Source organism: Sorex fumeus, unplaced genomic scaffold (genome assembly GCF_029834395.1).
Source record: "Sorex fumeus unplaced genomic scaffold, SorFum_2.1 ptg000033l, whole genome shotgun sequence".
Taxonomy (NCBI): domain Eukaryota; kingdom Metazoa; phylum Chordata; class Mammalia; order Eulipotyphla; family Soricidae; genus Sorex; species Sorex fumeus.
This window is the reverse complement of record NW_026606090.1, coordinates 16,921,271-16,945,765: the sequence shown is the minus strand read 5'-3', so window position 1 is coordinate 16,945,765 and position 24,495 is coordinate 16,921,271. Positions and strand designations below refer to the sequence as shown.

The following is a 24,495-nucleotide window of genomic DNA, read 5'->3' as shown; positions in this document are numbered from 1 at the left end:
CACCGTTCACCAGTTGTGAATGAGGATGCTTTTGCACTGCACGCCACAAAGACTGGTTGTTTAAGGTCTTTTTGACCCAGATCATTGTCACAGGTGTGAGATGATATCTTATTGTCATTCTTATTTGCATTTTTCTGATAAATGATGAACATTTTTTAATATTTGTATTTTCTGGTATATCTTCCTCCAGAAAGTGTCCATTCATCTCCTTTTTTCAATTTTTTTAAACTTTTAAATTTTATTTTCAACGGTTGTTCACATTAACTGATTACATTCAGTATTTCTGACACCAATCCCACCACTATACCTTCCCACCACCATTCAAGCCTACCTGTCACAGGTAGACTCTAGATAATTTATTTTCTTTTGCTTATTATGAATATCACGAGAGGTCTCACAGCCACTTTGGCACTGGAATGCTAAATGTAAATGATTGGGGTCCAGAGACATCTCTGTAGGGAGCTAATCCATTTTGAGATTCATTTGTGAGTCTCTGGATCAAGGTCGGTGGCCTGCTTAAATATGGCCCGGAGGCAGTTCGTGGGCATGACAGCCAGGACCCCGGAGGGTTGGGGAGATAGATGGGAAGGGACAAACGTCTCCACTAACGTTTGTTGCCTGGCGTCTTCAGGCAACGTTTGTTCCTGTGTACCTGGGTTTTTCTTCTGAAAGTTTGTGGCCACCAAGGGTTCATCTGGAGTGGGCTGAGAGAGGACACCCACTCCATCTGAGGTGTGCGAGTGAAATCAGCTGGGCACGGGGTCCGGAGAGATCTCCAGCGAGCTGCTGTCTTTCAGGATTCACTGCTGCCTCTCTGAATCAAGGCTGGCCGCTGACTTGCTTAAATATGGCCAGAGGCAGTTCTGGGGTGTGACAGTCAGGACCCCACAGGGGTGGGGAGACAGGAAGGGACATCCTTTTTCCATTTTTTTATTGATGGGGTTGTCATTTTTTTTAAGATTTTTAAGTACTTTATATATTTATTTATCTTGGGTATTATCTCTTTATCCGATGTATAGTACATAAGTGTTTTTCCCATAATAGGGTGTCTTATTTAGCCTAAGGATTTTTTTTTTTACTATGTATAAACTTTTTGATTTGATGTCGTCCTAATTGGGCTGGAGCTATAGCACAGCAGGTAGGAAGTTTGCCTTGCACGCAGCCAAAATGGCCAACCCGAGTTGGATTCCTCCGCCCTTCTCGGAGAGCCTGCAAGCTGCCAAGACTATCTAAGCTGCCCAGCAAAGCTTGGCAAGCTACCTGTGACATATTTGATATGCCAAACACAGTAACAACAAAGTCTCACAATGGAGACGTTATCGGGCTCGCTGGAGAAAATCAATGAACAACGGGGTGACAGTGACAATAGTCCTAATTATTTTTGCTGTTATCTTTGGCACAGGTGTCAAATTACTGAAGACACCTCTGAGGTCATGTGCTAGAGAGATCTGCTTATGTTTTCCCCAATGTATTTTATGGATTCTGGCCTAATTTCTAGGTCTTTAATCCACTTTTGGTTAACTTTTATGTATGGTGTGAGATTCAGACCCAATCAATCTCTCTCTCTTTCTGTCTCTCTCTCCCTCTGTCTCTCTCTCTCTCTCTGTTCTCCCTCTCCCTCCCTCCCTCCTTTCCTCCCTCTCTCTCTCTCACTCTCTCTCCATCCCCATCCTCCCCCCATCTTTCTTTCATGTGTCAATCCAGCTTTCCCAAGAGCATGTTCTAAAGAGGCCTTCTTAGCTCAACGTAATGTACCTCACACTCTGTTGTAGACTGGCTCTTCATGTTTCTGAGGGGCTCTGAACTCTCTTACATACAGTTGTCTTTTTTTTAAAAATGCATTTCTATAGGCACTGGTGGAGGGATGGGCATTTGATCATTGTATAACTGAAACCCAAGCACAAAAATTTGTAAGTCTACAACTGTACCTCATATGTCTCACTAATAAAAATAAATAAATAATAAAAAATGCATTTCTAACTGTGTGATTGAAATCCAGTCATGAACAACTTTGTATTGGTCTGCCTCACAGTGATTCAATTAAAAAGTTTTTAAAAATGTATTTCTATTCTAATTTTTGTTTGCATCTGGAAATGCAATAGATTTGTATGTTGATTTTATAATCTGCTACTTTGCTGTAATTGGTTATTTTCCTAAGAAATTTTTAGTGGACTTTTTAGCATCTTCTATGTATAATATGTTATCTGGAAATTATGATGGTTTAACTTCTATTCCAAGTTGGGTGGTTTTGACTATGTTTTCTTTCCTGATTGCTGAGATACTGAGTTCCAAAAATTTTTGAATATTAGTGGAGAAAATGGATGTCCTTGCTTTCTTCCTGATCTCTGAAAAATGGCTTTCAATTGGGATTTTGGGTTGTTGTTTTCTTTTTTTGACATTGAGTATGATATGGTTGTGTGGTTATACATATGCCCATTGCTATCTTGAGGTTTTTTACTTTTATGTTTTTATTATGAATGGATGTTAAATCTTATCATAAGTCTTTTCTGCATCTGTTGATATGGTCATATGATTTTTGTCTTTCCTTTTGTTGATATGGTATATTGCATTACTTGATTTGTATGTATTGAACTATCCTTGCATACCTGAATGATCCCCACCTGATCATGGCTATAGGATAACATTAGATTGTCATTTCTCCTTGGTCACAGGTAGCTTAGGTTTATTGGGTAACACCTATCACAATGCTCACAAGACACTCCCATTCCCCTGTGTCTATTGGAATATAGCTCTAAACATTTTAGGTTTAACTTTGGTATGTCCTTTCTCCCTTTCCACAGGGAGCTTAGGTTTATTCGGTTACACCCATCACAGTACTCAGGAGGCACTCCCATTCCTCTCTGTTTATCTGTAACCTTTGTGCTCTGCTTCCCCAACCAGTCAACCACCTTTATCCCTTAATCAAACTCTGTTGACTTGTAAGGTCAGATCCTTCTAGGACACTGGACTTGTATTTGTAAGTGACATATTGCTTTTCTCCTTATGTCCTTTGCATAGTTATTTTAGAGTAATGTCCTTTTGTAGACATAGGAAGCATAATTCTATGCTTTTGTAACTTGGGAGTTAATTGACTCTGAATAATATTCACTCTTGGGCATCAGTTTTTGTGACTTAAGCTTTAGCTGTCCTTAGTTCCTAGCACCCCAAAAGCAGGGTCCTGACAAGGGACTGGATGGACCCAGGGCAAGCTGTGAGTTACCCTGGTATCCAAATGGGCCAGGCCAAGTGCCATAATACTTAACTATAAGTTAAAAGCATGGTCATGGACAAATTCTGTCATGATCCAAAGAGTAACAACTAGATTAGGACCCTGCTAGGGTTAGGAAAGACCAATCTGGCCTGAGTACTGTAGTCTGAGGTCTATAGCAAGATCTATAGCAAGATATCCCCAGGAGAGACACCCTACAAGCTTAAAGTATCTCTTACTGTGTCCAGACAAAATAACTAATATTATTAAAAAGTAAAGGTAAAAAGTAGAGTTAAGATGAATGTTTAAATGATTGTTGGACTAAGGAAAGGAGAAACATACCCCTAGGTGGTATTTCGCCCTTAGGTTGGTCATCTTGCTGGATGAGAATTTGTTCTAGGAGAAGCTTTCCCTGGGAGGAAAATCAGGAAAAGGAGAATCAGAGGAGGATGGGGGAGAATAGGAGAAGAATCAAGATGAGATTGGAATAAACTGCAACTGAGCACCAACCAGCTTGGCCCTCATTTCCTCCTTCATCGGCCCATTGCCATTGGCCGTGCAGGCTGGGGGAAGTGGCCCAAGACCACAGAAAGTAGGCAACAAGAGAGCACTGTGGTTTCATATTCATTTTTTGACTACACAATGGTTTTATGATCCTTTTGCTATATTGTTGGGTTTAGTTCACTAATATTTTGTTGAAGATATTTGCATCAATATGCATTAGGTATATCAGCTGTGATTTTCTTTTTTAAGTAATATCTCTATTTTTGATACTAGAGTAATGTTGACTAACAAAAGCTGTTAGGAAGTATTCCTGTTTCTTTGATATTTTTAAAAGAATTTGATGCTTTCTTTGAAAATTTGGAGGGACTCACTGTTAAACCTGTCAGAGCCTGGTATTTTATTTTAGGGAAGATTTTTCATTATTGTTTCGGTTTACTTATTCATGATTTCCCTGTTGAGTTTTTCTGTCTCTTCCTGATTCTTTCTTGAGAGGTTATATAATTCTAAAAATGCTTCCATTTCTTCTAGATTCTCTTGCTTAGTGTCATGGCAACTTTTTTTGGTCTTTTGTATTTCTCAGCTAACTGTTGTAATTCTCCCCTTTTATCTGTGATCTAATTAATTTAAGTTTTGTCTTTTCCTCATGAGTATTTCAGCTAAAGAGTTGTTAATCTTGTACATTCTTTTGAAAAATCAGCTCCTATTTTCATTGACCTTTGTATGGTATTATGTATTATTAATTTCCATATTTTGACATTTGCTCAATCCTTTCTTTTCTTTAATTTTTTTCCTTCTTTTAAAAAAGTTGTTCATGATTATTTATTTCCGTTAATATTCCAGCACCAATCCCACCACTATTGCACCTTCCCACTACCATTATTTCCAATTTTCCCAATCACCACCCAAGCTTGCCCCAATAATGGGTTCTAAATAACTTATTTTATATTACTTGTTATGAATAATTCTCTAAAAACGATCAGAAAAGGTTTCCTTAGAAGAAAATGTGTGAATATTTTTGTTTCTCACCCTGGAGTCCATAAGCCCTTATATAAGAGATTACTACCACGTTGTTACAAGTTGAGCCTTGTGTGTTAATATTTTCTTAATTGAGATTGGTAACCTTCTATTTTACATCCCGTCCAGTATGTTTTTATTTGCTCAAATTTTTATTATTTTCTTCAGTTTACTTATTTCTGTATTCTTTTCATTCTTTTTCTGGTTTTTTGAGTTGTGAGGTTAGGTTATTTATTTGGATTTTCTCATTCCTTGATATGTGTGTATTAGTATGACTTTTCCCCTTAGAGAAAAAAGAACCTTCTATTTAATGTGTCCCATAGGTTCTTCTTTCCAAAGAATCTTTTAAATTCATCTTTGATTTTCTCTTTGACCCAGTGGTTATTTAACAGTATGTTGTTCAGTTTCTAAATGTTAGAGTTTTCCATGACTTTCTTTTAAGTTTTTTATCTTCATTACGGCCGCGCGACATCTTATCATCTCATTCCTAATTCGGTCAAACTGGCAGGCTACCAAATGTAACATGCCCACACGGCAGAGTCTGGCAAACTCCCCGTGGTATACCCAATATGCCAAATACCAGTAACAATGATGGGTCTCATTCTCCTAACCCTGAAAAAGCCTTGAATATGGCACTTTAAAAAAAAAAATCTCAGGGCTAGGACGAAGAAGACGTTACTGGCACCTGCTCGAGGCAATCGACGAACAACAGGGTGGTCGTGATCGTGATCTTCATTACATTTTGGTTTGTAAAGGTAGTTGATATGATTATTATTTTTGTAACTTTGTGAGCACTCCAAACCCTAACATATAGTCTATCCTTGGCATTGTTATATGTGCATAAAGATAATATGTATTCAACTTTGGGGGGTGAGAGTCCCCTGCATGTGTATTAATCCCGTTCGTATAAGGTCCTCATTTAGGACTCTTATTTCCTTGTTGGTATTATATCTGATTGATTTGTCCATTGATGAGAGTGTGGCATTAAAGTATTTAACTGTAGTTCTGTTTCCATTAACGTCTCTCCTTAGATCTGTTAGTTGCTTTATAAACTTTACTGTCCTTTTATTTGGTGCATATATATGTATATATGTATATAATATAATTTTTTTTGATACATGGTTACAAAGTTGGTGATGATTGGTTTCAGTCATACAGTGTTCCAACACCTATCCCTTTACCAGTATACACTTCCCACCATCAATGTCCCCCATTTCCCTCCCACTACCCCCTCCTCCACCTGCATCTATGACAGGTACTCTCTCTGTCTCTCTGTCTCTGTCTCTGTCTCTGTCTCTCTCTCTCTCTCTCTCTCTCTCTCTCTCTCTCTCTCTCTCTCTCTCCTTTTGGGCATTATGGTTTGCAAGACAGGTACTGAAAAGCTATCATGTTTGTTCCTTTACGTACTTTCAGCCTTTGGGTCTTATACAGAGTGATCAATATATATTATTAAGAGTTAAATCCTCTTTTGTGGGGAGGAGAACCTTCCGAGTGATGCTCAGAGACTCAGGTGCCAGTCCCAGTGATACTTGGCCAACCAGGCTACAATATAAAGTTGGCGTCCAGGGATACAGTGGTGCTTGTTTACTGTGATGCCACGGCCACCCCAGTGGTGCTTGGGGCATTTTAGGGCACAACTGGTGCTGTTTGGAGCTTCTAGAGTTACATCTGGTGATGCTTGGGAAGCATGTAGTGCTGGAGATTGAATCTGTAGGGCGCGTGCCAAGTTGCTGTTCTGTCTCCTGGCCTTTGGATCTTTTGATCCTTTGATGTAATGTCCTTCCTATTTCTTATTGCTTTCTTAAGCTCCAATGTTATTTGGCCTGATATAGGTAACCAACCCTGCTTTTTAAGTCTACAATTCACCTGTATGATTGTTTTACAACCTTTTAAACTGTTTTTTTTTTTTAGTTTGTTTGGTTGTTTTTGGGTCACACCTAGCAATATTCCTGGACTACTTCTGACTTTGCAGAAGTACTCATGGAATTACTCCTGACAGTGCTCAGGGAACCATATGAGGTGCCATGATTTAAATCCATATACGAGGCCTTACCCACTGTACTATCACTCTGGCCCCATCCCAGTCTTTTTCTGATGTGGTGGGTGCAGGCGCAAACTAAATTTCTGACCATCTTAGATTGGCAATAAAGTTTGTAGAACTCACATTGGAGAAGATTCCTTTAGTTCTGAGGTATCTGACAAACTTGTCAGAAAGTATTCTGGACCAGATAGAGTACAGAGAGTAAGGCATTTATTTTGCCTTGTATCCCACTGACCTGGTTCAAATTTTGAGCACTCTGGCAGGCTTACTCCTGACCACACAGCAAGGAATAGCTCCAGATTCCCCCCCTTTCCCCAACGTCCCTCTTCTTTAAGTACTTCAACTGAGATCCTAGGGCAGGGCCAAGGCTACAGACCTGTTGGGCAGAGCTCAATGCAGGAATAGGTGCTCCTAACTGGCGCCAAGAGCAGTAGCCCATTTCCTGGCTCAGCAGACCCAAACCTGGTTTCAACCCAGCAAGTGCTGGGATAAATCTGAAGTTCTCTAAAACCTTCATGTTCCAGCCCCTCCCACCTTAGGTTGGAGGTTTTTGTCCTGTACTGACTTTGAGCTTTCATTCTCTGCTTTCCCCTTTTCCTATGCAGAGAAAGCGCTCCTCAGCGATGAACCTGTCTTTTGCTGTGTTTTTGGGTTGAAGCTCTCCTCAAGCTTGTGGCAGTATGCTCCACTGTCTATTCTCATGAGGCAGGAAACTTCTTGACTCAATACTGTTTTGCTGTGGCTTTGCTGTTGCATTGGTGCCAGGGGGGCACTCTCTGAATTGTTTCTGTTCAGCTGCCTGGGCCCCAGCCACTTGAAGACATGTTTTAATACATAGTGTCTTGTTTTAGAAAAACATATCTGTTGTTTTGTTCAATAATCTTTGTTCATTTTTAACCTTCAAAGTTTTAGTATTGCCAAAATCATTCATGATGAATTTTTACCTAAATATCCCCTACAATGTGTATCTTAAAATTGCTTTTGGAAAATAAATGTTTTATAAATATACTGAATATATGGGCTGGAGTGATAGCACAGTGGTAGGGCATTTGCCTTGCACGCAGCCAACATGGCCAACTCGAGTTCGATTCCTCCGCCCCTCTCAGAGAGCCCGGCAAGCTACCGAGAGTATCTCGCCCGCATGGCAGAGCCTGGCAAGTTACCCGTGACATATTCGATATGCCAAACACAGTAACAACAAAGTCTACAATGGAGATGTTACTGGGCCCACTCGAGCAAATCGATGAACAACGGGAGGACAGTGACAGTGACTGAATATATGTGTATGTTTAATGATTCTTTAAATTAAAAAAAATAACCAGGTAACTGTACAAGGAAATGGTTTTTTAATTAGGTGTGATATTTCAGAACTTACAGAACTTTGGAATTATAAACTTTGGAGTTATAAAAATATGGTTTTGATGTCTGTTGAGGTGTAGGTGGAATAAGTTGAATAATTGATTTACAACTCTTACAGACAAGAGGAAATATAATTTGTGTTTCTTCTCACTTTTGGTAATGATGTGAGAACGATTCTAATTGTGTATACATTTTAATACTTAAATGTACCTATAATCTATTTCAAACTAGAACGCTATTTTCCCTTTGAAAATCTATCAGTATGTAGATTCCCACCTCCACTGAAAGCATCAATACATTATTTAAACTGCAAACTATTGTGAAATTTGAGAGACCGAAGTTCAGGTTACTTTCAAAACCAAACTATGATATCTGTATCTCAGGTAACATTTTTAACCTTTAGACTCCTTGAGGAAACAGATTAGGTAATAAACAGGTTCTTCTAATCGACTGTGTTAAAAAAAAAAAGTTGGAAAAACTCTTCATTTTTTCCCCAGATTCTTTGACTGTAAATAATGAGAATATTGTATAGATAATTGGTTGCATCCAATAGTGGGAGTCTATTTGTTAATTGTATGTATTCTGTATTTTAGGAAGTACCAATGTGGGTGACCAACTTCCCACGGGGCAGCTGTCCGTGGTGCCCTGGCGACGGACTGGTGTGAAATACACCAACAATGAAGCCTATTTTGATGTAATTGAAGAGATTGATGCCATCATTGATAAATCAGGTAGGTACTTTTAGTCCATTCTCACAACTATAAAGATAGAAAGAGGCCATTTCATATAATACTTGCTAGTATCAGAATTTCCTCCTGTCCAAGATCTTTTGTTTTAATTTAGTGCTTGCTGTTGCGTTGGGCATTGCGCCAAATACTGGAAATGGACTTAATGGTATTAGCAGATGAAGAGAAATCCCTAGACTATTTTTAATATTATAGTGAACTATTTAAAAAGAAAATTAAGAAGTCACATTTACCATAGTAATAACAAAATAACATGTTTAAGAATAAACTTAACCCAAGAGGTGAAAGACCTGTACACTACGAATTATAAAATATTGATGGAAGAAATAAAAGAAGACAGATGGACAGAAAGATAACCTGCATTTATCTATTAGGACAATTATAATACTGCCAAGAAAGTAATCTGAAGATTCAGTGCTATCTCAGTGAAAATCCCAATGGTGATCTTTACAGAATTAGAACAAGTGATCCTTTAATTCATATTAAACTAAAGAAGAGCCTAAGTAGCCAGAATAGTCCTAAGCAGAACACAGTTAAAGATTTCACACTTTCTGGCTTGAAAATATATTACAAAACTGCATTTATCAAAAGAGTGCTATAAGTGTTACAAAAACAGCATAAAAGCAGACATATACACCAGTGCAACAAAATAGAAAGTCCAGAAATGAATTCAAGGGCTAAAGAGATGCTACAGGAAGTAATATGCTTTCCCTGTATTTGGCCAAGCCTTGTTCAGTTCCCAGTAACATTATAGTCCCCTGAGCACAGATTCAGAAGTAGTCCCTAAACACTGCTGGGTGTGGCCCCCAAACAAATATAAATTAATTCATATATAATCAACTGATCTCCAGCAAGTTACCAGGAATATACTCAGAGGAAAGGATAGTTTCTTCATTAAACTGGGAAAATTGGAGACACACATGGCTAGAATAATATTGGGCCTATACCTTGCTCTATTTGCGTAAATTGACTCAAAATAGATTAATACAAAAAATGTATTGAACATAGTATTTAAAATTACAAACTATAAAAAACACAGAGAAAGAGCTTTTTATACTAGTCTGAGTGGTGATTCTTTTTTTATGTGACTCCAAATGCAAAGACAACGAAAGGAAAAGTAAATGAGATTGCATCAAAATAAAAAAAAAAACTTCCCCCAAAAAGTGAAATATCAACCCAGCAATGGGAGAATATTTGTAAACCATGTATTCGATGACACTGGTACCCAAAATGCATTAAGAACTCATTCAATGGCCAGGATGCTAGTACAGCAGGGTGGGCGCTTGCTTTGCACACATTCAACCCAGGTTTGAGCCCAGGCACCTCACATGGTTCCCCAACCCCCACCAGGAGGAATCCCTATGTGTAGAGCCAGGAATAAGCCCTGAGTATAATCGGTTTGGCCCCAAAACAAAACAAAACAAAATCTCAAACAATAAACAAAAAAATTAATTCAAAGTAATGGCAAAAGATATATTCAAATAACCTGATTAGAAATGAGAAAAGGGCCAGAATAGACATTTTCCAAAGAAAAATAAATAAATGAGCGACACATCATAAATGAGCAACAGGTATAAAAAAGATGCTCAACATTATTAATTGTCAGGAAAATGCAAATCAAACACAATGATACCTCACATGAGTTAGAATCATTATCGTCAAAAAGATAAACCAGGGGCTGGACATAGAGTACAGAGGTTTAAGGACTTTACCTTGCATGCAGCCAACCCTGGGCGACCCTAGCATCACGTATGATCCTCCCCAAACACGTTCAGGAGTGACCTCTGAACAAAGAGCCAGAAGTAAGTTCTGTGCAAGACCAGGTATAACCCCCCCCCCCCAAATAAAAATAGGTGCCAATATATAGCTCAAAGGACTGGAGCTCATATAAGACACTAATTCCACATGCCTCCCTAGGACTGCCAGATGTAGCGCCAGTTATCCCCAAGTACTGTTAGGGTGGCCCAGGTGGCCCAAGCAGCATGGCATTACTGTTCTCAAGCACTGAGCCTTCTGGTCCAGTTGACAGAATATTGCTGGAAGCGGTATTAGCTCTGCTTGCCATTACTTTGGAGACTCATCCAAAATAAATAAAGTTTTAGGTATACAAAATACACCAACTGCTAAAATGGTGAACCTTTGTGTATTGTTGGTGAAAGTGTAAAACAGTTGGCCCATTAAGGAAACGGTATTGTCTCAGTCACCAAGCTGAGAACTTCTTGTGTCTTCTCAGAATGAGGATGAGCAGATTTCCCTCCCTGCCAGACGTTCCAACACATGACATCCTCTGGCATATAAACTGCCCAGCTCTACCACTGAACCTCATCCAGCTGCCAAGCCAGCTTGATCATCCCAGCTTCCCAGCTTCTGGGGCGCACTGGCACCTTCAAATTTCACAGTGTTGATGGTTTAGTAAGAGCACGGCAGATTTTTTTTTGAGGGCTCTGGATGACATTTTATTTTATAATTTTTTTCTTTTGGGGGGGTACATGTTTTGCTTTTTGGGGGAGCCAGGGACAACTCCTGGCAGGGCTGGGGATTGGACCTGGGTCAATAACTTGCAAGGCAAATGCTCTACCCACTATTTTATCTCTCTAGCCATTGTTTTATTCTAGATAGGTTTTGTTAAATATTTTTTTTTAATTTTTATTAGTGAAACACCATGAGGTACAGTTGTAGACTTACAAATTTTTGTGCTTGGGTTTTAGTTATACAATGATCGAGTACTCATCCCTCCACCAGTGCCCATTCTCCACTACCACTGATCCCTCCCACGCCCCATCCCCTCATCCCACCCTGCCTTTGTGGCAGGGCATTCCCTTTTGTTCTCTCTCTCCTTCTGGGTGCTGTGGTTTGCAAAAGAGGCATTGAGTGGCAATCATGTTCTGCCTATAGTCTACTTTCAGCATGCATCTCCCATCCTGGGAGGATCCTCCCAACGAGCACAGCAGATTTGACAGGAAATTGTATAGAAGCCCACCAAGCTCAGTGAGTGAAAATGATAACACAGATGGCAACAGTCAGCTCAGTAAATTCTCAGACAATACCACAGTGAGATTTAACAATTACCACAAATTAACCTATAATCTATTTTTTGATAATTCCATTGGCAATTTTGTTGTAACAAGCAATATGAAGTGAATTGCTTGTGCCTATAAGGTGGTAGACTAGGGAAGTGGGTAGGAAGCTGGGGGCGTTGATGAAGGAAAGGTCACACTGCTTTGGAACATTGAATGCCTGAACAACTTTGTTGACCACAGTCTCACAGTAGCTGGCATAAAGAAACAAAAATATCAACATATGGAGGAATAGATAAAGGAAATGTGATTTGGTGATGTGTGAGCTGATACCATATCTCTAAGGTTTATCAATAGTTTTATGTACTTCCATGCCAATGTTAACTCAATTTAAAAACAAACATGAGATGTCCTGGAATAGCTCGGTGGCAAAAGCACCTGCATTGCAAACCTAGAGTTTGTGAGAGTTTGGTCCTCTCAGCACAGCAGTTTGGAACCCCTGGCACCACACAAATTGTGTGATCCCAGAGTATAACTAAAGTAGTTTTATTCGCTTTGAAAAATGGAGGAGCTGGGGTCAGAGTGATTTGCCTTGTACTTGGCCACCCCAGATTCAATCTCTGACATCCCCTATGGTCTCTGAGCCCCACCAGGAGTGATCCCTCAGCATAGAGCCAGGAGTAAGCCCTGAGCACTTTTAAAAGCTTAAAAATGAAGGGGTGTCTAGGGACATAGCTAGTGCACGTTTTGTACACGTGAGACCTGGGTTTTATCCACAGCATACATTCTCCCCATCCCTCAGTCCTTTCTTAGCACCACTGGTGTGGCAAAAACAAGGAGTTTTGTTTTGCTTTGGTGGGCACTGAGCACTAATCCATCAGTCTTTCACCAACAGGCCCAGAGATGCTGAGAGTGACTCTACTTAAAAACAAAAACTTGGAGAAGGCACTGTGGAAAATGGAAGAGTAGGAGAGGTCGAGAGAGGATTATGTTGAAAAACAAGTAGTTAACAATGACAGTGCAGAGAGACCCTGTAGACGAAAACTTGTGTCAGTTCCATTTAAGGCAGAGTTCATCAGTGGACCATTGACTAGGATATGAAGCTCTGTTTAAGTCTGGTCTCAAATTGAAAACTCCTTTAGATTAGTAAATCTTTGACCGTGAGTGTGGAAAGGTAGGACTACAGCTGAATCTTACGAAGACAATGTTTATGAGAAACAGCCTTGTTCCTGACGCCCCATTCGCTCTCAATGGAACGACCATCTCCGAATGCAACAGCTATGTGTACCTAGGTCGAGAGGTCAACATGACAAATGACCTGGCACCCGAGCTGAGCAGGAGGAAGAGAGCGGCTTGGAACGCCTTCAAGAACGTCGAAGAAATAGCTAAGAGGACGAAGAACCTCCGGCTCCGGGCACATCTCTTTGATTCCACTGTTCTTCCTGCATTAACATATGCCTCAGAGACCTGGGCCCTACGCAAACAAGATGAGAACGCTATTCAGGTCTCCCAAAGAAGAATAGAAAGAGCTATGCTTGGAATATCACGTTTCACTAAATGAGAGAACGAATCCGGAGTTCTGACATCCATCGACGATCAAGGATCAGGGACGCTGTCTCATTTGCCAAGGTGTCGAAAATCAGATGGGCTGGTCACATAATGAGATTTAAAGATGACCGTTGGACTAGAGCTGTTACTGATTGGATTCCACGGGATGTCAAAAGACCGTGTGGCCGCCCACCTACCAGATGGTCAGACTTCTTCGTCAAGATCATGAACGATCGGTTTGAGGCCCTTCATGTTCCTGGAGCGAACAGATGCCATTGGGCTACACTAGCACGCGACAGGGATAAATGGAGATGTTACTGGTGCCCGCTCGAGCAAATCGACGACTAACGGGAAGTTAAGTGATTAAGTGATTAGTAAATTTCTCACCTGGCAAGCTCCCCATGACTTATTCGATATGCCAAACACAGTAACAACAAAGTCTCCAGTGAAGACGTTACTGGGCCCACTCGAGCAAATCGACGATCAACGGGAGGGCCTTTATCTCACCAAATTAATCACCATTAATTTATCAGTGGCTCATACTTTGTATGCAGTTGATAGACATTTGGAAGAATTGACAAATCAATTGAATGAATAGGAAAGAAGAAAGAATAAGTGAGGCAAGGCCACCCCAGGAGTGGGGGAGGGAGAAAAGAGAAATGAGGGGGAAAGAAGGAAAAAAGAAAAGTTGGAAAAGAAAAAGGTCAGAGGAGGAGGAAGAAAGGAAGAATTAAGTTGTGAAGGACAGAGAAGTGCTGGGTTACCTCTTTCCTTCTTTTTATCTTTTTATCTTTTTATCTTTTTATCTTGTATCTGTCTCAGGTTCTACAATCACTGCTGAGATCCAGGGGGTGATTGATGCCTGTGTCAAGCTGACTGGAATGCCAGACCTTACACTTTCCTTCATGGTAAAATCATGGACCAGAGGCTTAGCTTTGGGGAGGGGAAATTAAGTGCTCCTGGAAAGCCGTTTGTCCGGGTAGAGCAAAATAAGGAGAGATACTTAAGGACCGCCACAGAGTTTAAAGCAGCCTTGACTCTTCTATAAACACAGCGTATTTTTTTAAACAAAAAATATCATCAGAGTTACTTTCTTGAAAGAAATATGCCTGTTTAATCCCTACTTGCTTTTCTCTTCCTGATAATGGTAGAACCCCAGGTTGTTGGACGATGTCAGCTTCCATCCTTGCGTTCGTTTCAAGCGCTGGGAGTCTGAGCGGATCCTCTCCTTCATCCCTCCTGATGGGAACTTCCGCCTGCTCTCTTACCATGTCAGTGCGCAGAAGTAAGCATCCCTCAGAATTAAGAATTGAATGTGTGTGTGTGTGTGTGTGTGTGTGTGTGTGTGTGTGTGTGTGTGTGTATAAATGATGTCTGTGGTGATCAAGAACTCAGGCTGAGGGGGCTGGAGTGATAGCACAGCAGGTAGGGCACTTGCTTTGCATGCGGCAGACCCGGGTTCGATTCCTAGCGTCCCATATGGTGCCCTTAGCACCGCCAGGGTAACTCCTGAGTGCAGAGCCAGGAGTAACCCCTGAGCATCGCTGGGTGTGACCCAAAAAGAAAAAAAAAAGAACTCAGGCTGAAATTCACTTAGGTTCCGATTCCTTACTCAGGTACTCTTGGATGAGTTAGTCCGCCTTTGTGTGTATGTTTCCTTCCATGAAAATTGAAAATAGTTAAAGTGCCTTATTATGAGAATCAAATGAGGGTATTAAGTACTACACAACAAAAAATAAGTGTTCATTAAAATTGCTGCTCTTGTTTCTATTGTCGTGCATCTTTGAAAGGAGAGATATTTTCCCCTCAAATTGAAATTCAAGGGGCTGGAGCAATAGCACAGCAGGTAGGGTGTTTGCCTTGCACGCGGCCTACCCAGGTTTGATTCCCAGCATCCCAGATGGTCCCCTGAGCACCGCCAGGGGTAATTCCTGAGCGCAGAGCCAGGAGTAACCCCTGTGCATCGCTGGGTGTGATCCAAAAAGCAAAAAAAAAAAAAAAAAATTGAAATACAAGTACACTTGTACTCACACTCCATGACCCCAAAACACATTAAATTCCGTTATGAAAAACCTTAAATGTAGTGATTAAGTTAAAGGTTTGCAAAGTAAAGAATACCATAACAGTAGCATCCTGTGTAACTTAGAATAAGACAGTTGAAGGCAAATGAATGTTTGAGAGTAAAGATAGGTCTTGCATCAGATTATCTAGACTTGAATCTTACTGTAGTATTTACAGTGCAAGTTATTTAATCTCAGTTAAGGACATCAGTATTCACTGAAAATCAGGATATTTCATATTCATTGGGAACAATAAATGCTGTGATGGAAATAAAACATTAAGCAGAATGCGTAGCAGAGAGAAGTGCACGAATGTCAGGACTGCTGCTCCCTGGGCAGAAAGGCATGTGGGGAAGGCGCCTGCCTGCAGGTGGCCATCGAGGTCTGATCCCCAGCGCTGCAGGTGGCCAAACAGATCACTCAGGAATAGCTCTGAGGCACGGCCAGGTGCAACTCCTGAAAACTAAACTGCTACTGCATCAGTGTCATTCTGTGACTTCTCTATTCCTTCCAGTCAAATGTTACAAGCTACCTTACTTCATAGGTAAGAATCAGAAGAGGTAAAATATTCTCAAGAATTTGTAAATGGTTACTGCAATGTAGCTCTGTCCTCCCGTTGTTCATCAATTTGTTCTAGAGGGCACCAGTAACGTCTTCGTTGTGAGACTTGTTGTTACTGTTTTTGGCATATCGATTACGCCATGGAGAGCTTGCCAGGCTCTGCCGTGCAGACAGGATACTCTCGGTAGCTTGCCGGGATCTCCGAGAGGGACAGAGGAATCAAACCTGGGTTGGCCGCATGCAAGGCTCCAGCCCAATGGTTACTGGATTTTGAATATTATTTTTCCAAGAACAAATAATGGATCACATTTTACAAAGTAGAACTTAAAATCCTGGTGCCTTGGGTCCCGAGAGATAGCGCCCAGTGCACACACCTGGCCTGCACGGCCCTGGGTTTGGGCCCTGACACAGCCCGACCATCACACACCGCCACAGTGGAGCTGAGGCCCACACCACCTGGCTGATTTTGCCACGAGTACCCCTCCAGCACCTTAAGCACAACTTGGGGGACCCTACCACAAAAAGAAAAATTATAATGGTACCTAATTTTGGTCAAAATGCTTTCTCATACTTGTTGGTTGTGTTGATATTATTCAGAGAATCATTAGAAGATTGTTACTTACTAGCTGGCTTCCAGCTTTATAAAAAGAAAAAGGTTTTTCAGTGCTTATTTTTTAAAGGTAAATGGTTAAGGAAGGAAAGGCTGCCAAGGGGGAAGAAAACACAGAGAGGAAATATTGCCTTTTTTCCTGTACATTAATAAAAGGGTTTTCGGTGTTTTTCTCTTTTCTAGTTTGGTGGCAATTCCAGTGTATGTCAAACATAGCATCAGTTTCCGGGATAGTAGTTCACTTGGACGCTTTGAAATCACAGTTGGACCTAAACAGACAATGGGGAAGACGATAGAGGGCGTGATTGTCACTAGCCAGATGCCCAAAGGAGTTCTTAATATGAGCCTCACACCATCTCAAGGAGCACACACGTTTGACCCAGTTACTAAGGTAGGAGAATAATTAAGATGCTTTGAATTGACAGTGTTAAAGAGAAATCAGTACAAGAGCTCTTATACGTTGTTTGAAAGGGATGTAATTCAAAAGAACATTGTTTTCTCTTTGAAGTAATTGGTGCTAACAAATAAGAAATTACCCTGAGGCAAGATGCCTGAGCTTCGTTCTCAGCCACCTTAAATGAAAGCTTCCGCTGTAACTTCTTTTTCCTTTGAAGATGCTGACTTGGGATGTAGGAAAAATAAATCCCCAAAAGTTACCAAGTTTGAAAGGAACCATGAGTCTTCAGGCTGGAACTTCTAAGCCAGATGAGAACCCCACAATTAACCTGCAGTTTAAGATCCAGCAGCTGGCGATTTCCGGTAAGTGACCCAGAGCTTAGTAGCCTTGAGTAGAACAGAAATTACTTTCTCCACAAACATTCAGATAGTAGGAAGCCTTCCAGGAGCTCCTTATTTACAGAGTTCAGTCTCATTTACTTAGAATCTTGAATGAAATCTTTTCTTGCATGTGTCTGGGCAAAGTTTATAATCTTCAATTTGAAGTTAAGTATGTGAGAAAAATGTTCATAAGATTTAAGACAAAGAAACAATATTGGAAGCTACATGTGTCCGCAGGCAGTCCTTTCATCACCTTCAATTCATTAATTTGAGCTTCCCAAGCTTTCTCCCTAGTTTCCCAAAATTTCCAAAGATTTCATGTTTGCTTTTATTATAATTATTTGGGCGTATTCAATATAAAATTAATTTAAATTATAAACTCCATCTTAAAGACATATCTTTTGGGGCTGGAGCAACAGCACAGCAGGTGGGGCATTTGCTTTGCACACAGCCGACCTGAATTCAATTCCCACCATCCCATATGGTCCCCCGAGCACCTCCAGAATACAGAGCCAGGAGTAACCCCTGCGCATCACCAGGTGTGACCCAAAAGGCAAACAAAAATGAAAACATATCCTTTGGGACCAGAAAGATAGTCCAAGGGTTTAGGCTCTTGCCCTGAGCACAGCCATCCCTAGTCTGATCCCTGGAGCTGCTTACAGTTCCCTAAGCTCTACCAGGAGTGATCCCTGTCTCTGACTGAAAAGCCACAAGAGCAACAGTTCTTTGACACTTTCTACAATATAAGATTTTTTGTGCTTAGTACAGTGAGGATGCTTAGGAAACATTCATTCTTAATTTTTCATTCTTAATTTACTTATTTCATTAATTTATTAATTTTGTTACTATAAATTCATGTATTAACTTGAGGGAAGCCATGCAGCTATTGTTACTGAAAGTCAACCTTCTGACTTTCACTTCAAACTTACTCCATATCCTTCCCCTTCAGGAACTTGTCCTGGAATAAGCTAGCTCTATGTAGGAACAATTTTTTTAATTGGGGCATGTACCAAGAATGAAGCTTCATAATGAATAATAAAATAAATCAAATAATTTTTTTGGTTCATTTATTTACAAGTCTCTAACCCACTTATCTCTTTGAATTAGAATGAATGCAGACCATTGTGCTCCTTGCAACTTTTGAATAACACCGTCTTACTCTTTCTTCCTTTCTTCAAGGACTCAAAGTGAATCGTCTGGATATGTATGGAGAAAAGTACAAACCGTTTAAGGGCATAAAATACATGACCAAAGCTGGAAAATTCCAAGTTCGAACCTGAAGGGAGAGTTTTGCAAAGGGAGCAGTCACAAACACTTTTTCATTTCTTACTTGTCTCAGAGTAAACATAACAGCCTGTCTCCTAGGTCAGTCCCCTCCCAGACCTGCCTGCTCCCGACTTTCCTTAGCCTTCAGTGCCATGGAGCTGATCAAGGGAGAAAGGGTTGCGAGGGAGAACTGGACAGAACTGAAATAAAGGCACCACCAAGTCAGTTCTAAAACAAGAAATATGTGATGGAGGGTAGAAATGCTTAATACCATAGTCAACTCTTTAATGTGGTCACCATAGAGAGGAACTAGCATTATTACTTGGTTGGCCTTAATTATGGAAAGCCAATGAAAGACTTGTTTCTTTGTTTTTAAGGTGGAAAAGGAAGAATAGAAGAAAGAAAGTTTGGAAGAAAAATGGATATTAGTTGCAGACAGGCCAGTAAAGGATGACATCTCTGAGGAAGAGAAAGAAAGTAGTACAGAAGGGCCAGGGCACAAACTAAAGTCAAAGTGGCCAGAAAAGGGATCCAGCTCCACGTGACAGAATCAGAAGGAACGAGCTTCTTTCTGATACCTCTATTTTCATAAAAAATGTACTTCTAGAAATGAACTGGAGGTTTCATATATTCACGTCCACTATTGACATTGGAAAACTTAGTAGAATCAAAATTTTCCTTAAAACAATTGGAGATATCTGAGCAGTTATAAGATACTAAACTACTGCTTGTCTTTATTCAGCATTTTATCTGTCATATTCGATGAGAAGGTGACCTGCCCTCTTCTTGATGGTGATTGTCTGAAATGCCTCTTTTTCCCTCAACTCCAATAAATTCTATTCACTTTACAGAATTCACCGGCCTTTTTCCTGTTGTCTGAAGAGAGTTTCAGAGAAAACAAGCCCAACACCTCCAGGAAGCTAGATTTTGTACATCACAGTTTTGGATATAAAGGATCATTCCTATTGAGGGAGTAGTCCCCTGGGATAATTCACTTATTCCTTTTCCAACATTTATCAGAACCAACTGGTGCTAGAATCGAAGCTTCTGGTCCATCAGTGATTAATATTGAGGGTGTTAGTAATTCATGAAGCTGCTCAGTAATTTTCTAAAAGTCTTTTGAATCCTAAAGTTCATTTACTAACAGTGAATGTCTACCAGTTCATATTTGCTTTAAAGCAAAGAGTGTCCCTTAAATCTCAAATAAATCAAACATGGGCAAATGGACCATTTTTGTCCCAGCATCGCCCAGTAATAAGACATGGCTACTGAAGGGGGCCCCTCAGCTTTCCCAGTGGGTCCTTTATCCTACTTCAAAGTGTCTATTACCCATATTTGTATAAATAAGACAGGATTTTTAAAATAATAGCTTAAGGAGTGATGATGTGCACTGCTTCATGCATGGAGAAAAAGTCTCCAAATCCTACCATTTTTCTCTGAAGCTGTTTGCAAATATGTAGGTAAGTTTTGTGCTTGTTTGATTTCCTGGACTTGTTTTTGCTGTAAAGTTGTTTTGTGTTGGGGGGGGGGGGTGCGCGAGGGGGATAAATTGTGCTGTATATCACATTGGTGTTTAATAATCTATCATTCCAGTATTTGTTCTGATATATGATGTCCCATAGACACACCTGCCACAGTAGGGGAAGCCTCTCTGCCAGTGAGTTTCAGAATATGTGGTGTTACTTCTCCTGAGGGATGGGAGGATTCCTGTGCTTGAGCACAGGAAGCAGCCAGTCTTGGTCTGTGAATAGTTTTAGGGTTATGTGTCCAGCCCTTTGACTCACTCTCTGGGGATCTCAACCTAATTTCCCGGGTCTTTGCAGTTGTGGAACCCGCAAGATTTTGCGTATGCAGTAACTAGCACAGACTCTTGTAGCTCTGGAACTCATCATGGCTCTGACCCCGTGGTGCAACTGCACAAGTCGTGCATGGTTTCTCACTGAGCTCTTTCCATATGTACAACGTTCCCTCTCTGTTTAAATCTTAATAAAGTTGAGTTTCATCAGTACTTTATGTCTAGAGTATTTTGTTACTAGAACTATTTTAGGTTATGCCATGCATATTTTAGTAGAAGCAATAAGAAGTATACTAAGGATGCTCTTTCTGCTTCTTTATTGGGAAAACTAAAACCAGGAGTATACTTAGGTTCTCTGGCCACTTGTGCAGCACAGAGGATGTTATTACCACTAGAGTAGCTTAAGGTTGTGAGGACAGAGGTTCATTGAATTTACTGCCATCGTTTTTAGTGCTTTTTCACATTTGGTTGATTTTTTCAGGCTCAATAGTTCAGAAGTGAAATAGGGAGTAGGGGTCCTAGACATCTTTTTTTTTTTTTTTTTTTTTTTGCTTTTTAGGTCACACCCGGTGATGCTCAGGGATAACTCCTGGCTCTGCACTCAGGAATTACTCCTGGCGGTGCTTGGGGGGACCATATGGGATGCTGGGGATTGAACTCCGGTCGGCCTTGTGCAAGGCAAATGCCCTACCCGCTATACTATCACTCAGGCCTTGGTTCTAGGCATCCTAATTATAGTAGAGATTGGTAAAAGTCATAGACCCTGTCTGTTACCCCTGAACTATAGTGATTTCCTTCCAGCATATCCTCATTCCCAGGAAGAGATTTACACTTTTACACTTTTTTCTGATCACTGACCTCAAGTATGTGTTAATGCTCTGTCCCCTCTGTGTCATTGTTAATATTTCCCTCCTGGCGTGGTGGTGGTAGTTTATAGCAGTTGTACTCTCTTCTTTAGTCAGTAGGTGGAGACGTAGTGTCAGCAATGAGATTTTCTTTTTGTTTTGTTTTGTTTTTTGCTTTTTGGGTCACACCTGGCGATGCACAGGGGTTACTCCTGGCTCTGCACTCAGGAATCACTCCTGGCGGTGCTCAGGGGACCATAGGGGATGCTGGGAATTGAACCCAGGTCAGCCGCGTGCAAGGCAAACGCCCTACCCGCTGTACTATCTCTCCAGCCAGAGATTGTTTTTTTTAATTCCCTTTTTTATTTGTTTTTACTTTTTAGTTTTTTGGTCTGTGGTGCTAGGCTTTCCTCCTGATTCTCACTCAGAACTCACTCTGTGGTGTCGGGGGTTGAGCCCAGGTCAGCCACATCAAGGCTAGTGCCGTCCCTGTTGTAGTATCTCTCTAGTCCCTAATTGTCCTTAATTCTTAGACCTTTTAAATGGGGAACTCAGTTTAAAACTATTAAACTTTCCCCAAGATTCCAAGTATTGAAGAATATATGAGTCTTTGACTTTTAAAATTAAACAGGAACCAAAAATTCACTGTATTTTTGGACCAGACGTCAGCTCTAGCTCTGCCGGACAACCACACCAAGCGCTTATATTTATTCAAGTGAGTGGCACAGTTACCTGAGGCTGTGCTTGTTCTTAGGTCAGCATCTGTTTGTTTTATTAATCATTTAGGAAGCGTGGGAAATTTAACTTCTTAATTTAATTTCTTTTATACTCATTTTCTTCCCCTAGCAAGTTCCAGAATTTTTCCCTGAATGCTGAACCCACATTGGGTCTGACTAATTTATTTGAATTCAGATGAATCTGTCTGGCAGGGCTAGGACTTAGCTCTATAGCTTAGTCATTTGGGCTCTTCTGAGCAACTGTCTTCGAGAAGTCTGTGGTTTCCACGGCTTCCCTCAGAGGAATGCTGAGGCCTCTTTACTTTACTTTTTCTTCCCAGGAGGCCCTGCTACCTCAATTCATTTCATTAACCCAATTTGAATGAAAAGCCTGTCGTGTAAGGGGGAGAAGAATAAAACAACAGGATTCCTGCCTATGAACCCATAGCTGGGGTTCTAGCTTATTGTCTATAGCCATCCAGCTCCCCCCACCCACCCCTACTCCCCTCACCCCCTTACAATGGCAGAAATGCAGGTCTATCTAATTTAAGATCTACCGCTATCAATGGCAGAAATGCAGGTCTATCTAACTTACGATCCTTCCCACCCACACTGCTCCCATCCAAGTCTTTCTCTTTCTCTTGTGTTGAAACTACTTGGTGACAGGTCTGGACTTCACCCAGTACAGACCCTGGAACAGAGACAAGTAAAGTGAAGAAACAGGAGAAGTTTGTTGCTCCCGGGCTGACCCCACTGACCTCTAATGAGGTTGGAGGATAGCACCACACCCTGGGGAAAGCAAAGCAGGGGAATGGGAACAAAGAGCAGAGGGAGCCCTGAGCTTGGTCTAGCAGGCTGTGATCTGTAGGGGCTGTGAGGAAGCACGGAATGGTGGCTGCCCAGCACCAGAGGGCACAGGGTGATCTTTGATTCCAGGAATGTCACTATCTCATCAGCAAGCCATTTGGTCCTGAGCAAACTTTACACTGTTTAATCGAAGAACCTCTAAACTCTAGCAATTCTGACCTCTCAAGAGATAGAAACAACTATGATCGTTCCCCTAAAAAATTCAATATACAGCCAACAGTAAGCCTTGCCATAGATTTATTCTAAGATCTGATTCTAAGAAATATATTTTTTTAATAAAGCCCTGGCACTGGAGCAGTAATACAGCGGGCAGGGTGCTTGCTTTGCGTGTTCAACCCAGGTTTGATCCCCGGCCCCCCATAGTGTCCCTGAGCCTGTCTAGAGTGATCCTTGAGCTCAAAACCAAGAGTAAGCCTGGGGGTGCTCCCAATCCCAAAAAAGTGGCCCAGGAGTAGGAGGAATACAAGTTGTGTTTCTGTAGTGCCTACAGTCTAAGAGAAGCTTTACTTATTTTTTGTTTGTTTTGGCCACATCCAGAGTACCAGGTACTACCTATGATTGGGTGCTCAAGGAACCATGAGGCGCCAGGGATCAAACCTGAGGGATCACGGTTAAGGGATCAAACTCGACATGCAAAGTGAATGCTCTAACCCTTTGAACATCTCCTTGGCCTAGAAAGTATTTTTAATTCCATGTATGGACCGGCCTAGACATTAATTTCTAATGAACAGCTAAAGCAAAATAATGGAACTAGCCAAATACTAGCTCCAAGTCTGAACCAATAATTGAGATATTCTTTGTTACCAAAGTCATGTATAGATTCTATGCTCTCTCTTCTGTGTGCTAGAGAGACCCCCATGGGGCGTGGGGGGGTACATCTCCCACCAACCACTACGTGGTTAATTTCTAAAGCATGCTTAGTTCATAACTCCCTTATACATGGGGCCAGAGTGATCATATAGCAGCTGACCTGGCTTTGCTCCTGGGCATCACATATGATCCCTGGAGCCCCGCCAGGAGTGAGCACTAGCGTCACTGGGGGTGGCACTAAAACCAAATAGAAAATATGACTCCCTTACACAAAAACCTCAGTCACTACACATTGCCTAGAGAATCAAGTCCAAACTCAGCTTGCCATTCAAATTTCCCATTCTAAATACCAACTTTCTACTTCATGAATTTCACTTCAGATAAGATATAGTCAATTCTTTCCTATACTCCCACTGTTTGCTGTTTTGTCTGCCAGGTGTTTTTATTTTCACGCAGTGCTATTCCTGGCTATAAGATATGCCTTTCGGCAGCTCAGATAAAGATTGTTATTCGTCGATTGCCTCGAGCAGGCCCCAGTAACGTCTCTTTCATCCTAGCCCTGAGATTATATTCAAGGCTCTTTAGGAGAATGAGACCCATCATTGTTACTGGTATTTGGCATATTTGGTACGCCACGGGGAGTTTGCCAGACTCTGCCCTGTGGGCAGGCTACATTCGATAGCCTGCAAGTTTGTCCAAAGTAGGAATAAGACAATAAGATGTCATAAAAAAAAGTTCTGTTAGGTTCCGG

At 41.0% G+C, this 24,495-nt stretch overlaps 1 protein-coding gene across 1 annotated transcript in view; it reads left to right on the top strand.

Annotated features, from left to right (window-relative positions):
* AP3M2 (adaptor related protein complex 3 subunit mu 2) overlaps positions 1 to 20,233 on the top strand; it is a 34,151-nt gene extending 13,918 nt beyond the window's left edge. The window contains exons 3-8 of the mRNA XM_056116915.1: positions 8,720 to 8,857; positions 14,260 to 14,345; positions 14,589 to 14,722; positions 16,852 to 17,059; positions 17,283 to 17,427; positions 18,625 to 20,233. Coding sequence (XP_055972890.1) covers positions 8,720 to 8,857; positions 14,260 to 14,345; positions 14,589 to 14,722; positions 16,852 to 17,059; positions 17,283 to 17,427; positions 18,625 to 18,725 — 812 coding nt within the window. The 3' untranslated portion in view covers positions 18,726 to 20,233. The remainder of the gene's footprint in view (positions 1 to 8,719; positions 8,858 to 14,259; positions 14,346 to 14,588; positions 14,723 to 16,851; positions 17,060 to 17,282; positions 17,428 to 18,624) is intronic.
* Positions 20,234 to 24,495: the final 4,262 nt, after the last annotated feature.